Source organism: Emys orbicularis, chromosome 4 (genome assembly GCF_028017835.1).
Source record: "Emys orbicularis isolate rEmyOrb1 chromosome 4, rEmyOrb1.hap1, whole genome shotgun sequence".
NCBI classification, from domain to species: domain Eukaryota; kingdom Metazoa; phylum Chordata; order Testudines; family Emydidae; genus Emys; species Emys orbicularis.
Window position 1 is genome coordinate 124,397,651 of NC_088686.1, and position 14,588 is coordinate 124,412,238.

General features: G+C 54.2%; 1 protein-coding gene across 1 annotated transcript; it reads left to right on the plus strand.

Moving 5' to 3' along the window:
* The first annotated feature begins 2,974 nt into the window (after nucleotides 1-2,974).
* SLC15A3 (solute carrier family 15 member 3) lies at nucleotides 2,975-10,230 on the plus strand. Its single transcript, XM_065404080.1, has 8 exons — nucleotides 2,975-3,538; nucleotides 5,140-5,423; nucleotides 5,524-5,689; nucleotides 7,682-7,777; nucleotides 8,566-8,734; nucleotides 8,964-9,122; nucleotides 9,534-9,692; nucleotides 10,079-10,230. Exons 1-8 carry the CDS (start codon nucleotides 2,975-2,977, stop codon nucleotides 10,228-10,230), a joined length of 1,749 nt encoding a protein of 582 aa, XP_065260152.1.
* Nucleotides 10,231-14,588: the final 4,358 nt, after the last annotated feature.

The window sequence follows — 14,588 nt, forward strand, 5'->3', positions numbered from 1 at the left end:
ACATATTCCATCTAGTAAAGCTGCATTAAGCCCCTGATCCTGCTCCCATTGAGGTCAGCTGCTAAACTCCTACTGACTCCAGTGGTGCAGGATTGGGCCCTGAGAGAACGTACAGGCTGAGCGCTCGAAAGGGAACGTGATACACATCTATCGAACAATGACTGGTCTAGAGAAGGGAGATCAGGCACTTCTGCTCTCCTTGCCTCCTAACATAAGAACGAGGGGACACTAGATGAAAGGGGGCAAATTCAAAGCCAGTGAAAGGAAATACTTTTCCACACAATGTGCAATGAGCCTGTGTAATTCACTGCCACCGGAAGTTGTTGAGGTTCAGAATTGAACAAGCTTCCAAAAGTGATTGGATGTTTATATGGAGATCAAGAACTTCCAGCGTTATCATAATTAACGATAACAGAAACGTTGGCAGGGTATGTTTCAAGGTTTAAGCCAATCTCTATTAAAGACCAGGATGAGCCCTGCTTGGTGGCAAATTATCCCACCTCTGCCCCCTGCAGGGTTCTTTCACCTTCCCCTGAAGGGACAGGACAGTGGATTAGATGGACCGTGGCTCTAATCCAGTCTGGCAATTCCTCTGTTCCTAGCTGTGGCAAGCTACAGGAGAGTTTGCTGTCTGCCTTCATCTCTCTAACTAGCGTCAGTTCTTGTTGCTCCGTGGGCACCAAGCACTGGTTTTTGGGCTGAGATCCCTGACAGAAGGGTTTGCCCGCATGTTGTTTGTGACCGCTTCTCTTCAGGGACTGGGGTATACAAGCTGTACTAATAGCCTGCACTTGCCTCATTCGAATGAGCAGCTGAGCTGCAAGGCCCTGAAACCTAGGACTGCTCAGCAGAGGGACAACAAAATCTTTTTCACAGGGCATTCAATACTGGGCCAAATACCTGCCCTCCTTGAAGCAAATTGGAGGAGACGTCATAGGACAGATACTAAATAATTCCATGCTCTGTAAGAGGGAGCATCAAAAGGAGAAATCACAACATATATCAACTGGTAATAGAAACTCTGGGGGTGTATTTTTTATAGCAGCTGCTGCTGAAATACCAGCGCGAGAGATGACAGCTCCGAGGAAGAGCTGTCTGCCAGATGTCAATCCACATGACCATGTTGCCATACAAACCAACCGGGATTAATTTGCAGAGTGAACTTTCCCAAGGCACGCTGTCAAAAGGGAATGGATAACTTTGCTGGCGTTTTGCTGGCGAGAGGGGGCTCCGGCTGCACTATTTACCCATGGGGGGAGGGGGAAATCAGGCAGGATGGGAGAAGTTAGAGTCTGAAGGACTTTAAAAAAAACACAAGGGCTTGATCCTCAACTGGTGTCAATCAATGTCATGGCACTGTCTTCAGTGGAGCCATGCTGATGTGAAGCCATGGAAGGTCTGGTCCTGGGCTTGCTGCTTCAGGGCATAAGCCAACCTCTAATGGGGGCTGGGAAGATGGTGGTCCTACAACTATCAGCAGTGAGGGTCTTGGACCTTCTGAAACAGCTGGCACTAGCTGGAGGCAGCACAGATGGCTCCCCGCCCTGATCCAGCGTGGTGATTCTGGTCCTCCTAGAGAGTCTTCTGTCCGTTGGCAGGGGAGTTTGGAACGGTGGAGTGCACTGGACTTCCACGAGAGGAAGGAGGTAGGAAAGGCCCTTTCTGAAGAGCCAAAGCTAGGGGCACTGGAGAAACATACAATCTGCAAACCCCATAGGGGCGGAAGGGAGGAAAAGGGTTTTGTGGGAGCTGGAAGGCCATGCTACGCACCACAAGGCTTTGGGCAATGACACCTACCTTGTGTTCTTACCAGGATGGGGCCGTGCAGCATTCGGGGCAGAAGCCCCATTGCAAAAGGCTCATCTGCAGCTCCATTGCCACCTAGGTGTAATGGAGCTGCGGATGGAGCTGAAGGTCCCATCTGGGCTGAAAATCTATGGATCAGCTTGTCACCTATTCTCTGGCCCCTCCCCCAGGGCTCTCCAGAACTCCTCTGAGACAACTGGGAGTGACTCAGGATGGTTATTAGTTAAATCCCTCTCATCAGGAGCCCATTGTTTGCACACGAACTGGTCTTGGGCAAGAGCTACTAGAACAAACTATTGCTTCCTGTTTGCCTGCATTTCCTTTGCTACAGGAGGGTTTCTTTGTTTTTTTGTAAAAGGAGTTTAAAATCTCCGCTGCGATGAGCTATTCATTTCATATTTGGGATGGGAGACCCTGTGCTCTGACAGTCTCCCACCAGTGCTTCCACCCTCTTGGCTTTAAGCAGGCCAGCTGCTCCTGGGGGCAGTGGGGCCTAGTGGAAAGAGCATTGGACTGGGACTCATGAGAGATGGGGTCTATTCTCAGCTCTGCCACTGGCCTGCAGGGTGACCTTGGGTAAGTCACTTTGCCCCTCTGTGCCTCAGTTTCCCTATCTGGTGCTAATGATAGTGAATGCCTTTGTAAAGAAAGTTGAGATCCCCTGATAAAAAGTGCTAGGTATGATTATTAGGCAGAGGGAATCATCTTGGGAGAAGACTGGAGCAGGGGAAAGGAGAGTAAAGGGAAACTTTGGTGAAGGGCTGGAAAAGCATGAAGAAGGGTGTCACTCAGGGGGAGAGGGCGGGGCAGCGATCCCCTGAGAAAGGGGAACCCATGGAATGGAAGTTTCATTTCTGGGAAGGGAGATGTCATATGATGTCTCTGTTCAGCAGAGAAATGGGGAAGTGGGAGCTGGTCTGAGAGATTGGAGAAAACACGCCCAGGAAGGGTGAGACAGAGAGAGTCTGCCAGAGCAAGAGACGGAGCAGGGAAGGCAGAGGCAGCCAGAGCTACAGGCGGCCAGAGACTGAGAGGGGAGGACGGCCAGACAGAGCGTGGGAGGGGAAGGCTCAGGACAGACGGAGCAGCAAGGGCAGACAGACAGAGCACAGGCTGAGAAGGCCAGGGGGAGCAGGAAGACCCGTGCAGTGCCCAGGCAGGGCGGTGCATGGCCCGGAATGGTACCAGAAGGGAGCGCCGGCCCCTGCTGGGGCAGGAAGAGGCCCCGGCCGGGGGCTTATGGGATGCCTTCGAGGGCCGGAAGGTGGCCTGCGCGGCTGTGCTGCTGGTGGAGATCCTGGAGCGGGCAGCTTTCTTCGGCATCGTCTCCAATCTTGTCCTCTACCTCAACAGCAGCAACTTCAATTGGGGGGGATCGCAGGCCTCGCGGGCCGCCTTGCTCTTCCTGGGTGCCTCCTACCTGCTCTCGCCCGTCGGGGGCTGGCTGGCTGACGTCTACCTGGGCCGCTACTGGACCATCACGCTAAGCTTCCTGCTCTACCTGGTGTCGGCCTGCCTGCTGCCCGCCACAGCCTCGTCAGACGGGCGACTCTTTCTGTGCGGGGACATGCCGGCCTACCCGCTGCAGCATCCCTGCCGGAACCAGAGTGGGGAGTGCCAGCAGTCGGCACCCGGCCACTACTGTGCCCCTCTGATGTACACTGGCCTGCTGCTTCTGGCACTGGGCATCAGCTCCGTCAAGGCCAACCTCACCCCCTTCGGCGCCGACCAGGTAACAGGCATGCCTTTCCCCTCCATTCCCCCAGGGTCAGCAACCTGGAGAGCAATACGTCCAGCACACAAAGGGTTACACACACACACATATACACCCCCCAAAGAGATTCCCCTGGGCAGGACCCTCGCCCTGGCTAGTGCCAAAGGGTTAACGTTGCACACACATGCATGAGCGCGCATGTGCATACACAGGCAATGCATACAATGCGCGTGCACAAACATACACAGAGGCAATGCATGAAATGCGCACCTGTGCACACACACAGGCAATTCATGCAACACGCATGTGCACAGAGGCAATGCATGCAACGCGCGCGCATGCACACACAGGCAGAGGCAATGCATGCAGTACGTGTGCACACACACACACACACAGAGGCAATGCATACAAACAGACACACACAAGTTTGCACACATGAATACCCATGCGCATGGGCACACACATGCAAATACATCTAGCACACCTCTGCACACGCACAGAAGCAAAAGCACATCCACGCAAGCAGCCATGCAGACAAGGGCACACGTCCTAGCCACGAGCTTGCACACGTGTCAGAACACATTTACACAAACATGCACAAGCATGCATGTGCTTACACACACACACGCATGCAAAAGCACACACACGTGGAAATGCAGGCACAAACAAGTCCCCAGTGTGCATGCACAGATTAACGCTTGCACACATGCACACGGGAGGTTGGGGGGGTGGGCTTTCCCTATCATGCTATGGGGGAGACTGTTTCTCTTTCCGCCCCAGCAGATGATGGGGTAAAGTCTCCTCTCTACCACCCCAGACCCCAGGAACAAGCCAGAGTTCCCAGGCTTGGCTGGGAGCAGGGAGAATGTCCCTAGGGATGATCTTGCCTCCCAGAGCACAAGGGGACACCTGTCTCCCCCCAGGTGTGAGGGAGTTCTTCCGCCCCAGTCAGGGGAGGTGAGGAGTCTAACTGGGGGAAGGGGATTGTTTCTCTGGTCCATAGGAAATGGGGTGGGGAGTTAACCTCTTACGGGCTGTAGGGGGAGAATGTCTAGACCCCTTTCAGGGGCTGCCTCCCATCTCTCCTTCCCTCTGGAGAGCCAGGCAGAGCCTCGGCCAGGCAGGGGGGCCATCACCCCCCACATCCCCAGGGGGTGCTGTTGCAATGGGGCACCCTGATTGGGTGGGTAGGCGAGAGGATGGGAAGGGCTGGGGAACGGATGGAGCAGGAGGTCGGGAAGAGGGGAGAGGATAGGAAGGAGGGAGGCTGCGTCTAGGTTAAGGAGTGGGAGGGAGGGGAGATGAGTCCCCGCCCCCATGTTTGTGGCTCAGTTTTGGCCTGGCGCTCCCTGCAGGTGGAAGTCCCTGGGGTGGGCGGGGTGGTGGTGAGAGTCCCCCTGCCAGGCTGAGGGTCTGCCTGGCTCCCCAAAGGGCAGGAGAGATGGGAGGCAGCCCCTGCCAGGGATCTAGAAATTCTCTCCCCACGGCCCATAAAGGGTTAACCCCCCCATTTCCTTTGGGACCCCCCCCTTCCCACAGTGGGGACAGGGGACAAGGCCCCGACTGGACACAGCGGAGCACAGCCTGGCTCACGCTGTCCTGCCTTGTGCTCCCTGCAGGTGACGGACCGTGGCCACGATGCCACACGGCGCTTCTTCAACTGGTTCTACTGGAGCATTAACATCGGGGCGGTGATCTCGCTGCTCGTGGTGGCCTTCATCCAGCAGAATGTCAACTTCTTCATCGGCTACACCATCCCCGCGGCCTGCGTGGCCCTGGCCCTCCTCGTCTTTCTCCTGGCTGCCCCCACCTTTGTCACCAAGCCCCCCGCGGGCAGCCAGGTCTCTGCCATGCTCAGGCTGGCCTTCCGGGGCAGCTGCTGCAGCCGAGCGCGCCGTATCAGGTAGGGTCAGTGCTGGTGAAGCGCAGCTGCCCCCATCCCCTCTGGGGCCATGCCCACGCTGGCCTCCTCATGCCATCTGTGCTCTCCCCTTTCATTGAAGGCCGGGCGCTCTCCAATCAGAAGCCCAGGGCGCGGATCCTCCCCCTGACGGCAAATCTCAGCCCCGGGCTCCTTCACCCGAGGAGGATCTTGCCAACTTCCAGGTGATGGCGAAGATCCTGCCGGTGCTACTGACCTTCATTCCCTACTGGATGGTCTACTTCCAGGTAGGGAGCCGGTGGAGCGGCAGCACCGGACGTGCTGATGCATAGAGGGGTTTGGCAGTGGGGTCGGCATCGAGCCGTCCTCACGGAGCTTGGAGTTGAGGATCGATACCATCAATGCTTGTGAGACCCTCAGATCCTAGGGTGGTGGGGGCTGCAAACAGGGATGCTGCCTCCAGAGCGCCCCCTCGTGGCCAGAGGCAGCTCTGCCTCAGTGTCCCTGAAATAATCCACAAAGGCTTCCTCCGAGCTTTTACCCCCCCCCCCACCCACCGAGGCTGGCTTCATCACATAAGCAGCGCAGAACAATCCATCAAGTCCATCTGCACAAGAGCTCCTCAGCTCTGGCATCTGCTGCCGATCCCATTGGTCTGAGTCTTCAGCCAGCAGCTATTCGCACCCCTCCCTAGCCCAGGATTGGCGCCAGGACTCTCCCTGAGTTGTCCTCTCTCGGGTTCCGAGATGCCAGCCTATCTCAGGAGTGGGCAATTTACGGCTCGGGGGGCGCATCCGGCCCTTCAGATGTTTTAATCCAGCCCTCGAGCTCCCGCTGGGGAGCAGGGTCCAGGGCTTGCCCCACTCTGGTGCTCCAGCCAGGGAGTGGGGTCAGGGGCTTGCCACACTCTGAGCGTGGGGTGGCTCCTCACGGCTCCCGGAAGTAGCGGCATGTCTCCCCTCCGGCTCCTACATGTAGGGGCAGCCAGGGGGCTCCGCACGCTGCCCCTGCCCCAAGCGATGCCCCCACATCTCCCATTGGCTGGGAACCAAGGCCAATGGGAGCTGCAGAGACGGTGCCTGCGGACTGGGCAGCGTGCAGAGCTGCTTGGCCGTGGCTCTGCGTAGGAGCCAGTGGGGGGACATGCTGCTGCTTCCAGGAGCTGCTTGAGGTAAGCACCACCCAGAGCCTGCACCCCTGACCCCCTTCCGTGCCTCAACCCCCCGCCCCAGCCTCCGAACACCTCAGTCCCAGCCCGGAGCACCCTCCTGCATCCCCAACCCCTCATACCCAGCCCTACCCCAGAGCCCACACCCCCAGCCGGAGCCCTCACCCCCCCCGCACCCCAACCTCCTGCCTCAGCCTGGAGACCCTCCTGCACCCTGAACTCCTCATTTCTGGCCCTACCCCAGAGCCCATACCCCCAGCCGGAGCCCTCACCCCCCCACACACACCACAACCCCAATTTCGTGAGCATTCATGGCCCGCCATACAATTTCCATACCCAGATAAGGCCCTCGGGCCAAAAAGTTTGCCCCCCCCATTTTCTGCTCTCCTGGCCCACCCCTGTTAGCTCAGCATCTTTCTCTCTCCCTCCCCAGCCCTCTGCCTTGTGACTCCCAGAGGGGCCACATGGCCCAGCTTCACACCTGGAGCGGGGAGTGAACCATGTCCCAGGTGGGGCTGAGACCCATTTATCCTTAAAGGACCAGCCACCTGGGACAGGGACTGTGTCCATTCCTTCAAAAGATTTCCTCCTCATTTCCTTCCTCTTTGATTCGCCACCTCGGGGCAATGCTAAAGAACAATAGTCACTGGCTGCTGGTACGACCCAGTAGGACCCTGCTCAAAGCAGGACCCATCTGGGGATTGGTCCTCCTTTGAGCAGGGGGTTGGACTGGATGACCTCCTGAGGTCCCTTCCAACCCTGATATTCTATGATTCTATGATTAACCCTCTCTCGGGGGCCACCCGTACACTGCTCCCCCAGTCCTGGCTTGGCAGAGTTTCCTGGGGTAGGGTGCCGGGGTGTGTGTGGCTCTTCCCTACCTTGGTGGGGTAGGAGAGAGGTTCAGTTCCCATGGGGACCAAGGCATGCAGTGGGGATGGCAAACAATGACCCCAACTCAAGGGGGCAGAGGAGGGACAATGCCCCTGGCAGGGAGTAGGGGAGGCTGAGTGACATCACTGGGGTGGATGATGATGTCCCAAGAGGGGTGACGGGGGGAGGAATGTCCCATGGATCTGAACCCCACATTGACCTCCCTGTTACATTCCAGATGCAGTCGACTTACTACCTGCAAGGCCTGCACCTCTTCATCCCCAACATCTTCCAGCACAACAGCACGGGCAGTGGCGTGGGCAGCAGCTACACGGTGAAGGGCCATGGCATGCAGTGGGGATGGCAGGCAATGACATCAGCTCAGGGGCTGAGTGACATCGCTGGGGTTGGTGATGACACCCCAAGAGGGGGTGACGGGGAGAGGGCTGGCACCAGGCCAAGGGAAGAGACCATCTTGAGCAGCATGGGTGAATCTTGCTGCCTATTCGAGTAGGGTGACATCCCCAGCCTGGGCAAGGAGGCGGGTCCAGGATATCACCTGCCCCTGACAGCACAATCCCTTCTTTGTGAGAGGCCTAGCGTGAGCGGCATGTGATGCTGGTTGTGGTCACCAGCCTGTCTGGAGACAGAACAGAAACTGTCCCAGCTGCTTCCGCGTCTCCTCAGGCCCCGGGCAGCTGGAGGGGAGCAGGGGACCAGGAACAATTTGTGTAGTGGGGGTGTAGAGAGCCATTGAACCAAACTGTAAACCCTGTATATGATGGAAACCACTTCCAGCCAGAGGGTGCAGCAGCATCCTCAGCACCCCTAGTTCCAGCACCTATGGCAGGGAGGGGATGGGGAAGCAGGGGGAGAGTCAGGGCTGGGAGAGGCAGGCGATTCAGAATAAGGGTTTTCAGTTGCTGTAGAGTTATTTCTCAAGGGGATGCCTGGTTCTGTTAGCCCAAGGACTAGTTCTGACCCAGTTATCTCACCTTAGATCCCCACTGCCTGGTTCTGTTAGCCCAGGTGCTGGTTCTGACCCAGTTCTCTCTCCTTAGATCCCCACTGCCTGGTTCTGTTAGCCCAAGGGCTAGATCTGACCCAGTTCTCTCTCCCTAGTTCCCTGATGCCTGGCTCCTGTTAGCCAATGTGGTGGTCCTGCTGGTTCTGGTCCCACTGAAGGATCGAGTCATTGACCCGTTCCTGGTGAGGCGGAAGCTGCTGCCCTCAGCGCTGAAGAGGATGGCTCTGGGCATGTTCTTTGGCCTCGCCTCTATCATTGTGGCAGGTAACACCTGATGCCCATGGCTAGGGAGGCCATGGCTGGTGGGTGGGAGGCTACTGCCCAACGCAAGGGCTGGAGCTGACCGGCATTGCGGGGGGATCCCAGAGGATGGCCGATAGACTCTCCCTGCCCTGAAATCAGGGGCCCATGGGGCCTTGCTCAGATGGGGCTCACCCCTTCTGAGCGTGTGTGGGGGAATGTCACATTGATCCATCCTGCCCCTCCTCGGCAGGCGCCCTGGAGACCAAGAGGCTGCAGTATGTGAAGAACAACCAGACCATCCCGCAGCGCATCGGAGAGGATGTGTACTCTGCCGCCACACTGCCCATCTGGTGGCAGATTCCCCAGTACCTTCTCATTGGCATCAGTGAAATCTTTGCCAGCATTCCAGGTAACTGTGCTGGGTTTGTGCAGCGCCTAGCGCGATGGGGTCCAGTAACAATAAGGCAGCACAGGTGAGGTGTGAAGCGCCAGGTGCTGGGGTTAGACTGAGCATGTGCAACTGGTCTGACTAACAGCCCCTAGCACCATGCTGGGTGGGGCCAGAGAACATCAAATACAGCTGTATCTAGGAAGGAGGTGCCTCTGATTTCATGAATCTAAGCAATGCAAGGCTTGATCTGTAGGTGGATAGGTGACTGATAGGTTCAAGGCAAGTGCTTGGGTTGGGGCTGCCAGCTTATCAATCAGCTGGCATGGTAGCAAACAGCCTGTTGTTTGATCCCATCACCTGGTGGCTAGAAGCAGTGTTTGTTTGCCCTAGTATTACTGAGGTCCCTCAGAGCTCTCTGCTCTCCCCTAGGGCTGGAATTTGCCTACTCAGAGGCCCCCAAGTCCATGCAGGGAGCCATCATGGGGCTCTTTTTCTTCATATCTGGCGTGGGCTCGCTCCTGGGCTCTGGGCTGCTGACTCTCCTCTCAGTGCCGGAGCATGGCTGGATGCACTGCCCCAAGGACTACGGTGAGTGCGGGGCCCGGGGGAAAATACAAAGCAGAAGGGAGAGAGGCAGCCCCTCAGCAAAGCTGGGGGTGGGAAATGTATCCCTGGGGCCGACGGGGGGTGCTCGAGGGAGGTTGGGAGCTAGGTCTGTTCTCCACTCTCAGGCCTCATCATCCCCTGCCAGCAGGGGGAGCTCTCCATGGAGGGGGTTCTGCTGACAGTGCCAGGGGGGACGGGTCCCTGGGGCTGGGAATGTGGTGGAAGATGGTGTCTACTTGGTGCCGGGTTGTAGTGACTGTGTAGGGAGAAATGTGCCCTGGGCTAGGGTTGCTGCAGGGGTTAGAGGTGGAGGGGTCTGCCTGATACCAGCAGGGGATGCTCTGACGGCTCACCCCTTGTTTCCCCAGGGAACATTAACAATTGCCACATGGACTATTACTTCTTCCTCCTGGCTGGGATCCAGACTGTGACCTTCATGCTCTTCTTCTGGATCTCTGGCCACTACGAGAGGCAGCAGCAGCCCAACTGCCACGCCTGCGTCGGCCGCGAAGGGGACTGAGGGGACCTTGCCCCCCTCCAGCTGCCCCTTTCTGCTCAGTGACTTGCCTGGCTTGGGCTGGTGGGTGGAACTGCTCCATGGGTCAGCAAACCTCCCCAGAGAAGGGGGAGGATGGATGCCCCTAGTAGGGCACCAGGGACTCTCACCCATAAGGCACCCACAGGAGGCAGGGACAGACTCAAGGGGGAGGGGGATGCCCTAAGGAGCGGAGCCTCCTCATGGCTCACTCGGGGGTAGGGTGACCAGATGTCCCGATTTTATAGGGACAGTCCCGATATTTGGGGCTTTTTCTTATATAGGCTTCTATTACCCCCCACCCCCATCCCGATTTTTCACACTTGCTATCTGGTCACCCTACTTGGGGGCTTGCTCTTTCTCCTTGTCGGAGACCCTTGGGAAACGTTGTCCTGCCTCCTTGGCTACCCCCAGGCTGTAAGATCTGCCCTCCAGTAGCCAGAATTCCTAAGGATGCCCTCTCTTGCCTGGGTTTTGCAATCCAGCAGGGTCCTGAGATGGCCGATCTCCTGGGATGGGAACCAGTAAGGGGTTAAATCAACAGGCAGAAGGCACTGGAAATGAGGGGTGGGGTGGGGGATGATTCCCAGAGCCCAGGAGTGGGTGGAAGATTTGCCCCATCCTATGCAAGGGAAAAATCTCCTTCTCAACCCCTGCTAATATCAGGGCTTAACTGGGCAAAGGCTGGATACGCTCTCATAGAGTGGCAAACCTGCTTGGCACCACTGGTGGATGGGCCCTCAGAACTGCCATGATCTGTGTTACTCTGTAATGCTAAATGGGCTCTGATGGGGAGAGGCGGTGGCTTGTGCCTGGCTGTTCTCTGGGGGTTGGTCCAAGTGGAGGTGTTTGTAAAGATGGAATTTTAGAGAGTGGGGGCTTTAATTTATTCCGGGGGTGGGGTAGGGTGGTTAAAGGTGCTCCAAGCCACCAGCATGTGGTGGAAAAGACAGAGGGGTGAATGCAATGGCCCTTAAGTACCCAGCCGGCATCTATGATTTTATGACGAGTGAAAGTAATGCAGGGAAAAGCACAGCAGATCTCAAAGCAAAAAAGTGTTCCTGTAAAAAAACAATACTCCAATGAAAAGAGATTTCTGTAAACGAACAAGACTTGCCCCTGGAGCCTTTGCAACCCAAACACTGCGGGAGAATATGAAACAGAATGACTGTTATCAATGATGGGGATTGCATTTCCCGGCAAGGGTCCATTTCCAAACAGTCTATAAAGGGTTGATACGTGATGGCTGGCTGTTCTAAGCAGGTTAAAGACATGACCAGTGTGTACCAGAGCTGCTCATGAGCACATCAGCAGAAGGTACTAGAGCTGGTTAAGTGGTTAGTAAGATTATTATGAGTACTGCTGTGTGCCGTGCAGATGCAGAACAAGGTGCTGGTCCCTCCTCACCTCACCTTCATCTAACTCAAAGACAACAGACAGCTGGAGGAACACCAGGAAACAATGAGGCAATATTGCTCAGTGGTCTCAGTGCACCAGTTGGCAAGTTTGTGGTAGGCATCCCGGCAAAACAGAGTTTGAAAGGCGGATAATGCAGATGGTTATGATGAATAGCAGCCTGGGAGAGAGCACAAAGGTGCTTGTTTGAAAATTGACCAAGTGGGTGATTGCTGCGATTGGTGCCCACTGGCAGAGCGGCGCGGGACAGAATGGACGAATGATCTATAACAGATTAATAGGGCTGTCAATTAATTGAAATTAACTCAAGCAATTAATTCAAAACAAATTAACTCAATTTAAGAAAATGTGATTCATCACAATTTTAAATCACACTGTTAAACAATAACAGAATACCCATTTAAATTATAAATATTTTGGGATGTTTTTCACATTTTCAAATATATTGATTTCAATTACAACACAAAATACAAAGTGTACAGTGCTCTCTTTAGATTTCTTTGATTTTTTTTACTGTGCAAATATTTTTAAACAAAGTTTTAAATTCACCTCATACAAGTACTGTAGCCCAATCTCTTCATTGTGAAAGTGCAATTTACAAATATAGATTTTTTGTTACATAACTTCACTCAAAAACAAAACAATGTAAAACTTTAGCGCCTACAAGTCCACTCAGTCCTACTTCTTGTTCAGCCAATTGCTCAGACAATGTTTACATTTATGGGAGATAATGCTGTCCTCTTATTTACAATGTCACCTGAAAATGAGAACAGATGTTCGCATGGCATTTTTGTAGCTGGCATTGCAAGATATTTACGTGCCAGATCTGCTAAACATTTGTATGCCCCTTCATGCTTTAGCCACCATTCCAGAGGACATGCTTCCAAGACTGACTGGACTTGTAGGCTCTAAAGTTTTACATTGTTTTATTTTTGAGTGCAGTTATGTAAAAAAATAAATAATTCTACATTTGTAAGTTGCACTTTCAAAGAGATTGCACCACAGTACTTGTATGAGGTGAGTTGAAATACAATTTCTTTTAGCTTTTTTTACTGTGCAGATGTATGTAATCAAAAATACTAATCTAAAGTGAGCACTGTACACTTTGTATTCTGTGTCCAGTGGCACCTTAAAGACTAACAGATTTATTTGGGCATAAGCTTTTCTGGGTAAAAAAACCTACTTCTTCAGATGCATGGAGTGAAAATGCATCACTCCATGCATCTGAAGAAGTGGGTTTTTTACCCAGAAAAGCTTATGCCCAAATAAATCTGTTAGTCTTTAAAGTGCCCCCAGACTCCTTGTTGTTTTTGTGGATACAGACTAACACGGCTACCCCCTGATATTTGTATTCTGTGTTGTAATTGAAATCAAATCAATATATTTGAAAATGTAGAAAACTGTGATTAATCGTGATTTTTTTTAACTCACAATTATTTTTTTTATTCATTTGCCAGCCCTACAAATTAACCATTTATCCAAGTGTCTCAGCACTCAGGAGCCCCATTTGTAAATGGAACCTTCAGAGCAAGGTTTATAAATTGTGGGTATTTTGGGCTGGTCTAGCAGCTGAGATCAGAACCCCTGTGCGCCAGGTGCTGCACGTACACTATGACAAAGTTCCTCCTCTATCTTGGTGGGGCCTGCGCTTATTGGCAGATTTTCCTGCCTCAGAGATTCACCATGTGGGTTGGGGAACAGCCCAGAGACCTTCCCCTCTGGAAGAACCCACAGTCCAGGTCAACTGGGAGGTTTGGGGGGAACCCGGGCCCGCCCTCTACTCCGGGTTCCAGCCCAGGGCCCTGTGGACTGCAGCTGTCTATAGTGCCTCCTGTAACTGCTGCATGACAGCTACAACTCCCTGGGCTACTTCCCCATGGCCTCCTCCAAACACCTTCCTTATTCTCACCACAGGACCTTCCTCCTGGTGTCTGAGAACGCTTGTGCTCCTCAGTCCTCCAGCAGCACACCCTCTCACTCTCAGCTCCTTGCGCCTCTTGCTCCCAGCTCCTCACACTCGCACCACAAACTGAAGTGAGTTCCTTTTAAAACCCAGGTGCCCTGATTAGCCTGCCTTAATTGATTCTAGCAGCTTCTTCTTAATTGGCTCCAGGTGTCCTAATTAGCCTGCCTGCCTTAACTGGTTCTAGCAGGTTCCTGATTACTCTAGTGCAGCCCCTGCTCTGGTCACTCAGGGAACAGAAAACTACTCATCCAGTGACCAGTATATTTGCCCTCTACCGGACTCCTGTACCCCACTGGTCTGGGTCTGTCACCCAAAGAAGTGGGTTGTAGCCCACGAAAGCTTATGCTCTAATAAATTTGTTAGTCTCTAAGGTGCCATAAGTACTCCTGTTCTTTTTGCGGATACAGACTAACACGGCTGCTACTCTGAAATCTAACACCTAGTAAGAGACAGCCCTACTGCCAGTTGAAGGCCGTTCCTGCGGTACTGAGAACCCTGTCCCCTCCACAGAATTCACCCCACCCCACCTTACCCCACAGGATCATGGCTGCATGGGCATGAGGTTAGAGCGGGGGGAGGGGGGCAGAGTTAATGAGCCAGGCTGGCAGGGATCTAGCTCTCCATTCGGAGATGCTGCCCTTGAGGTGCATGTCATCAAAGGCCTCTGCAATGGCAGGGAATTGATGAAGTGAGATCTGTATATCCAGCTAATCCTGCCCACAGACCCCACCAGGAACTGAAACTGCTAGATTTCAAACAACTCTACTTTCCACCTCACTGACAAACCTGCTGCTTTCCGAGGGAACCTAAGGGCTCGACAACCTAACCTCTCGGCAGAGTCAAGCTGAGGAGTTACAGGAAGAGGAAGGCGAAAAGCTCCCAAGGTCTCTGCCAAGCTGAGTGGGGAGCAAATTCCTGTCCGTGAAGAGAAGGTTTCGGATCCCCATTTTACAGATGGTGA

Bases quoted from the DNA above. Each gene is read 5' to 3' on its own strand.
- SLC15A3 (XM_065404080.1), top strand. From the start codon at position 2,975: ATGGCCCGGAATGGTACCAGAAGGGAGCGCCGGCCCCTGCTGGGGCAG. The intron at 3,539-5,139 runs GTAACAGGCATG...TGCTCCCTGCAG, and splicing joins CCCCCTTCGGCGCCGACCAG to GTGACGGACCGTGGCCACGA. The intron at 9,123-9,533 runs GTAACTGTGCTG...GCTCTCCCCTAG, and splicing joins AATCTTTGCCAGCATTCCAG to GGCTGGAATTTGCCTACTCA.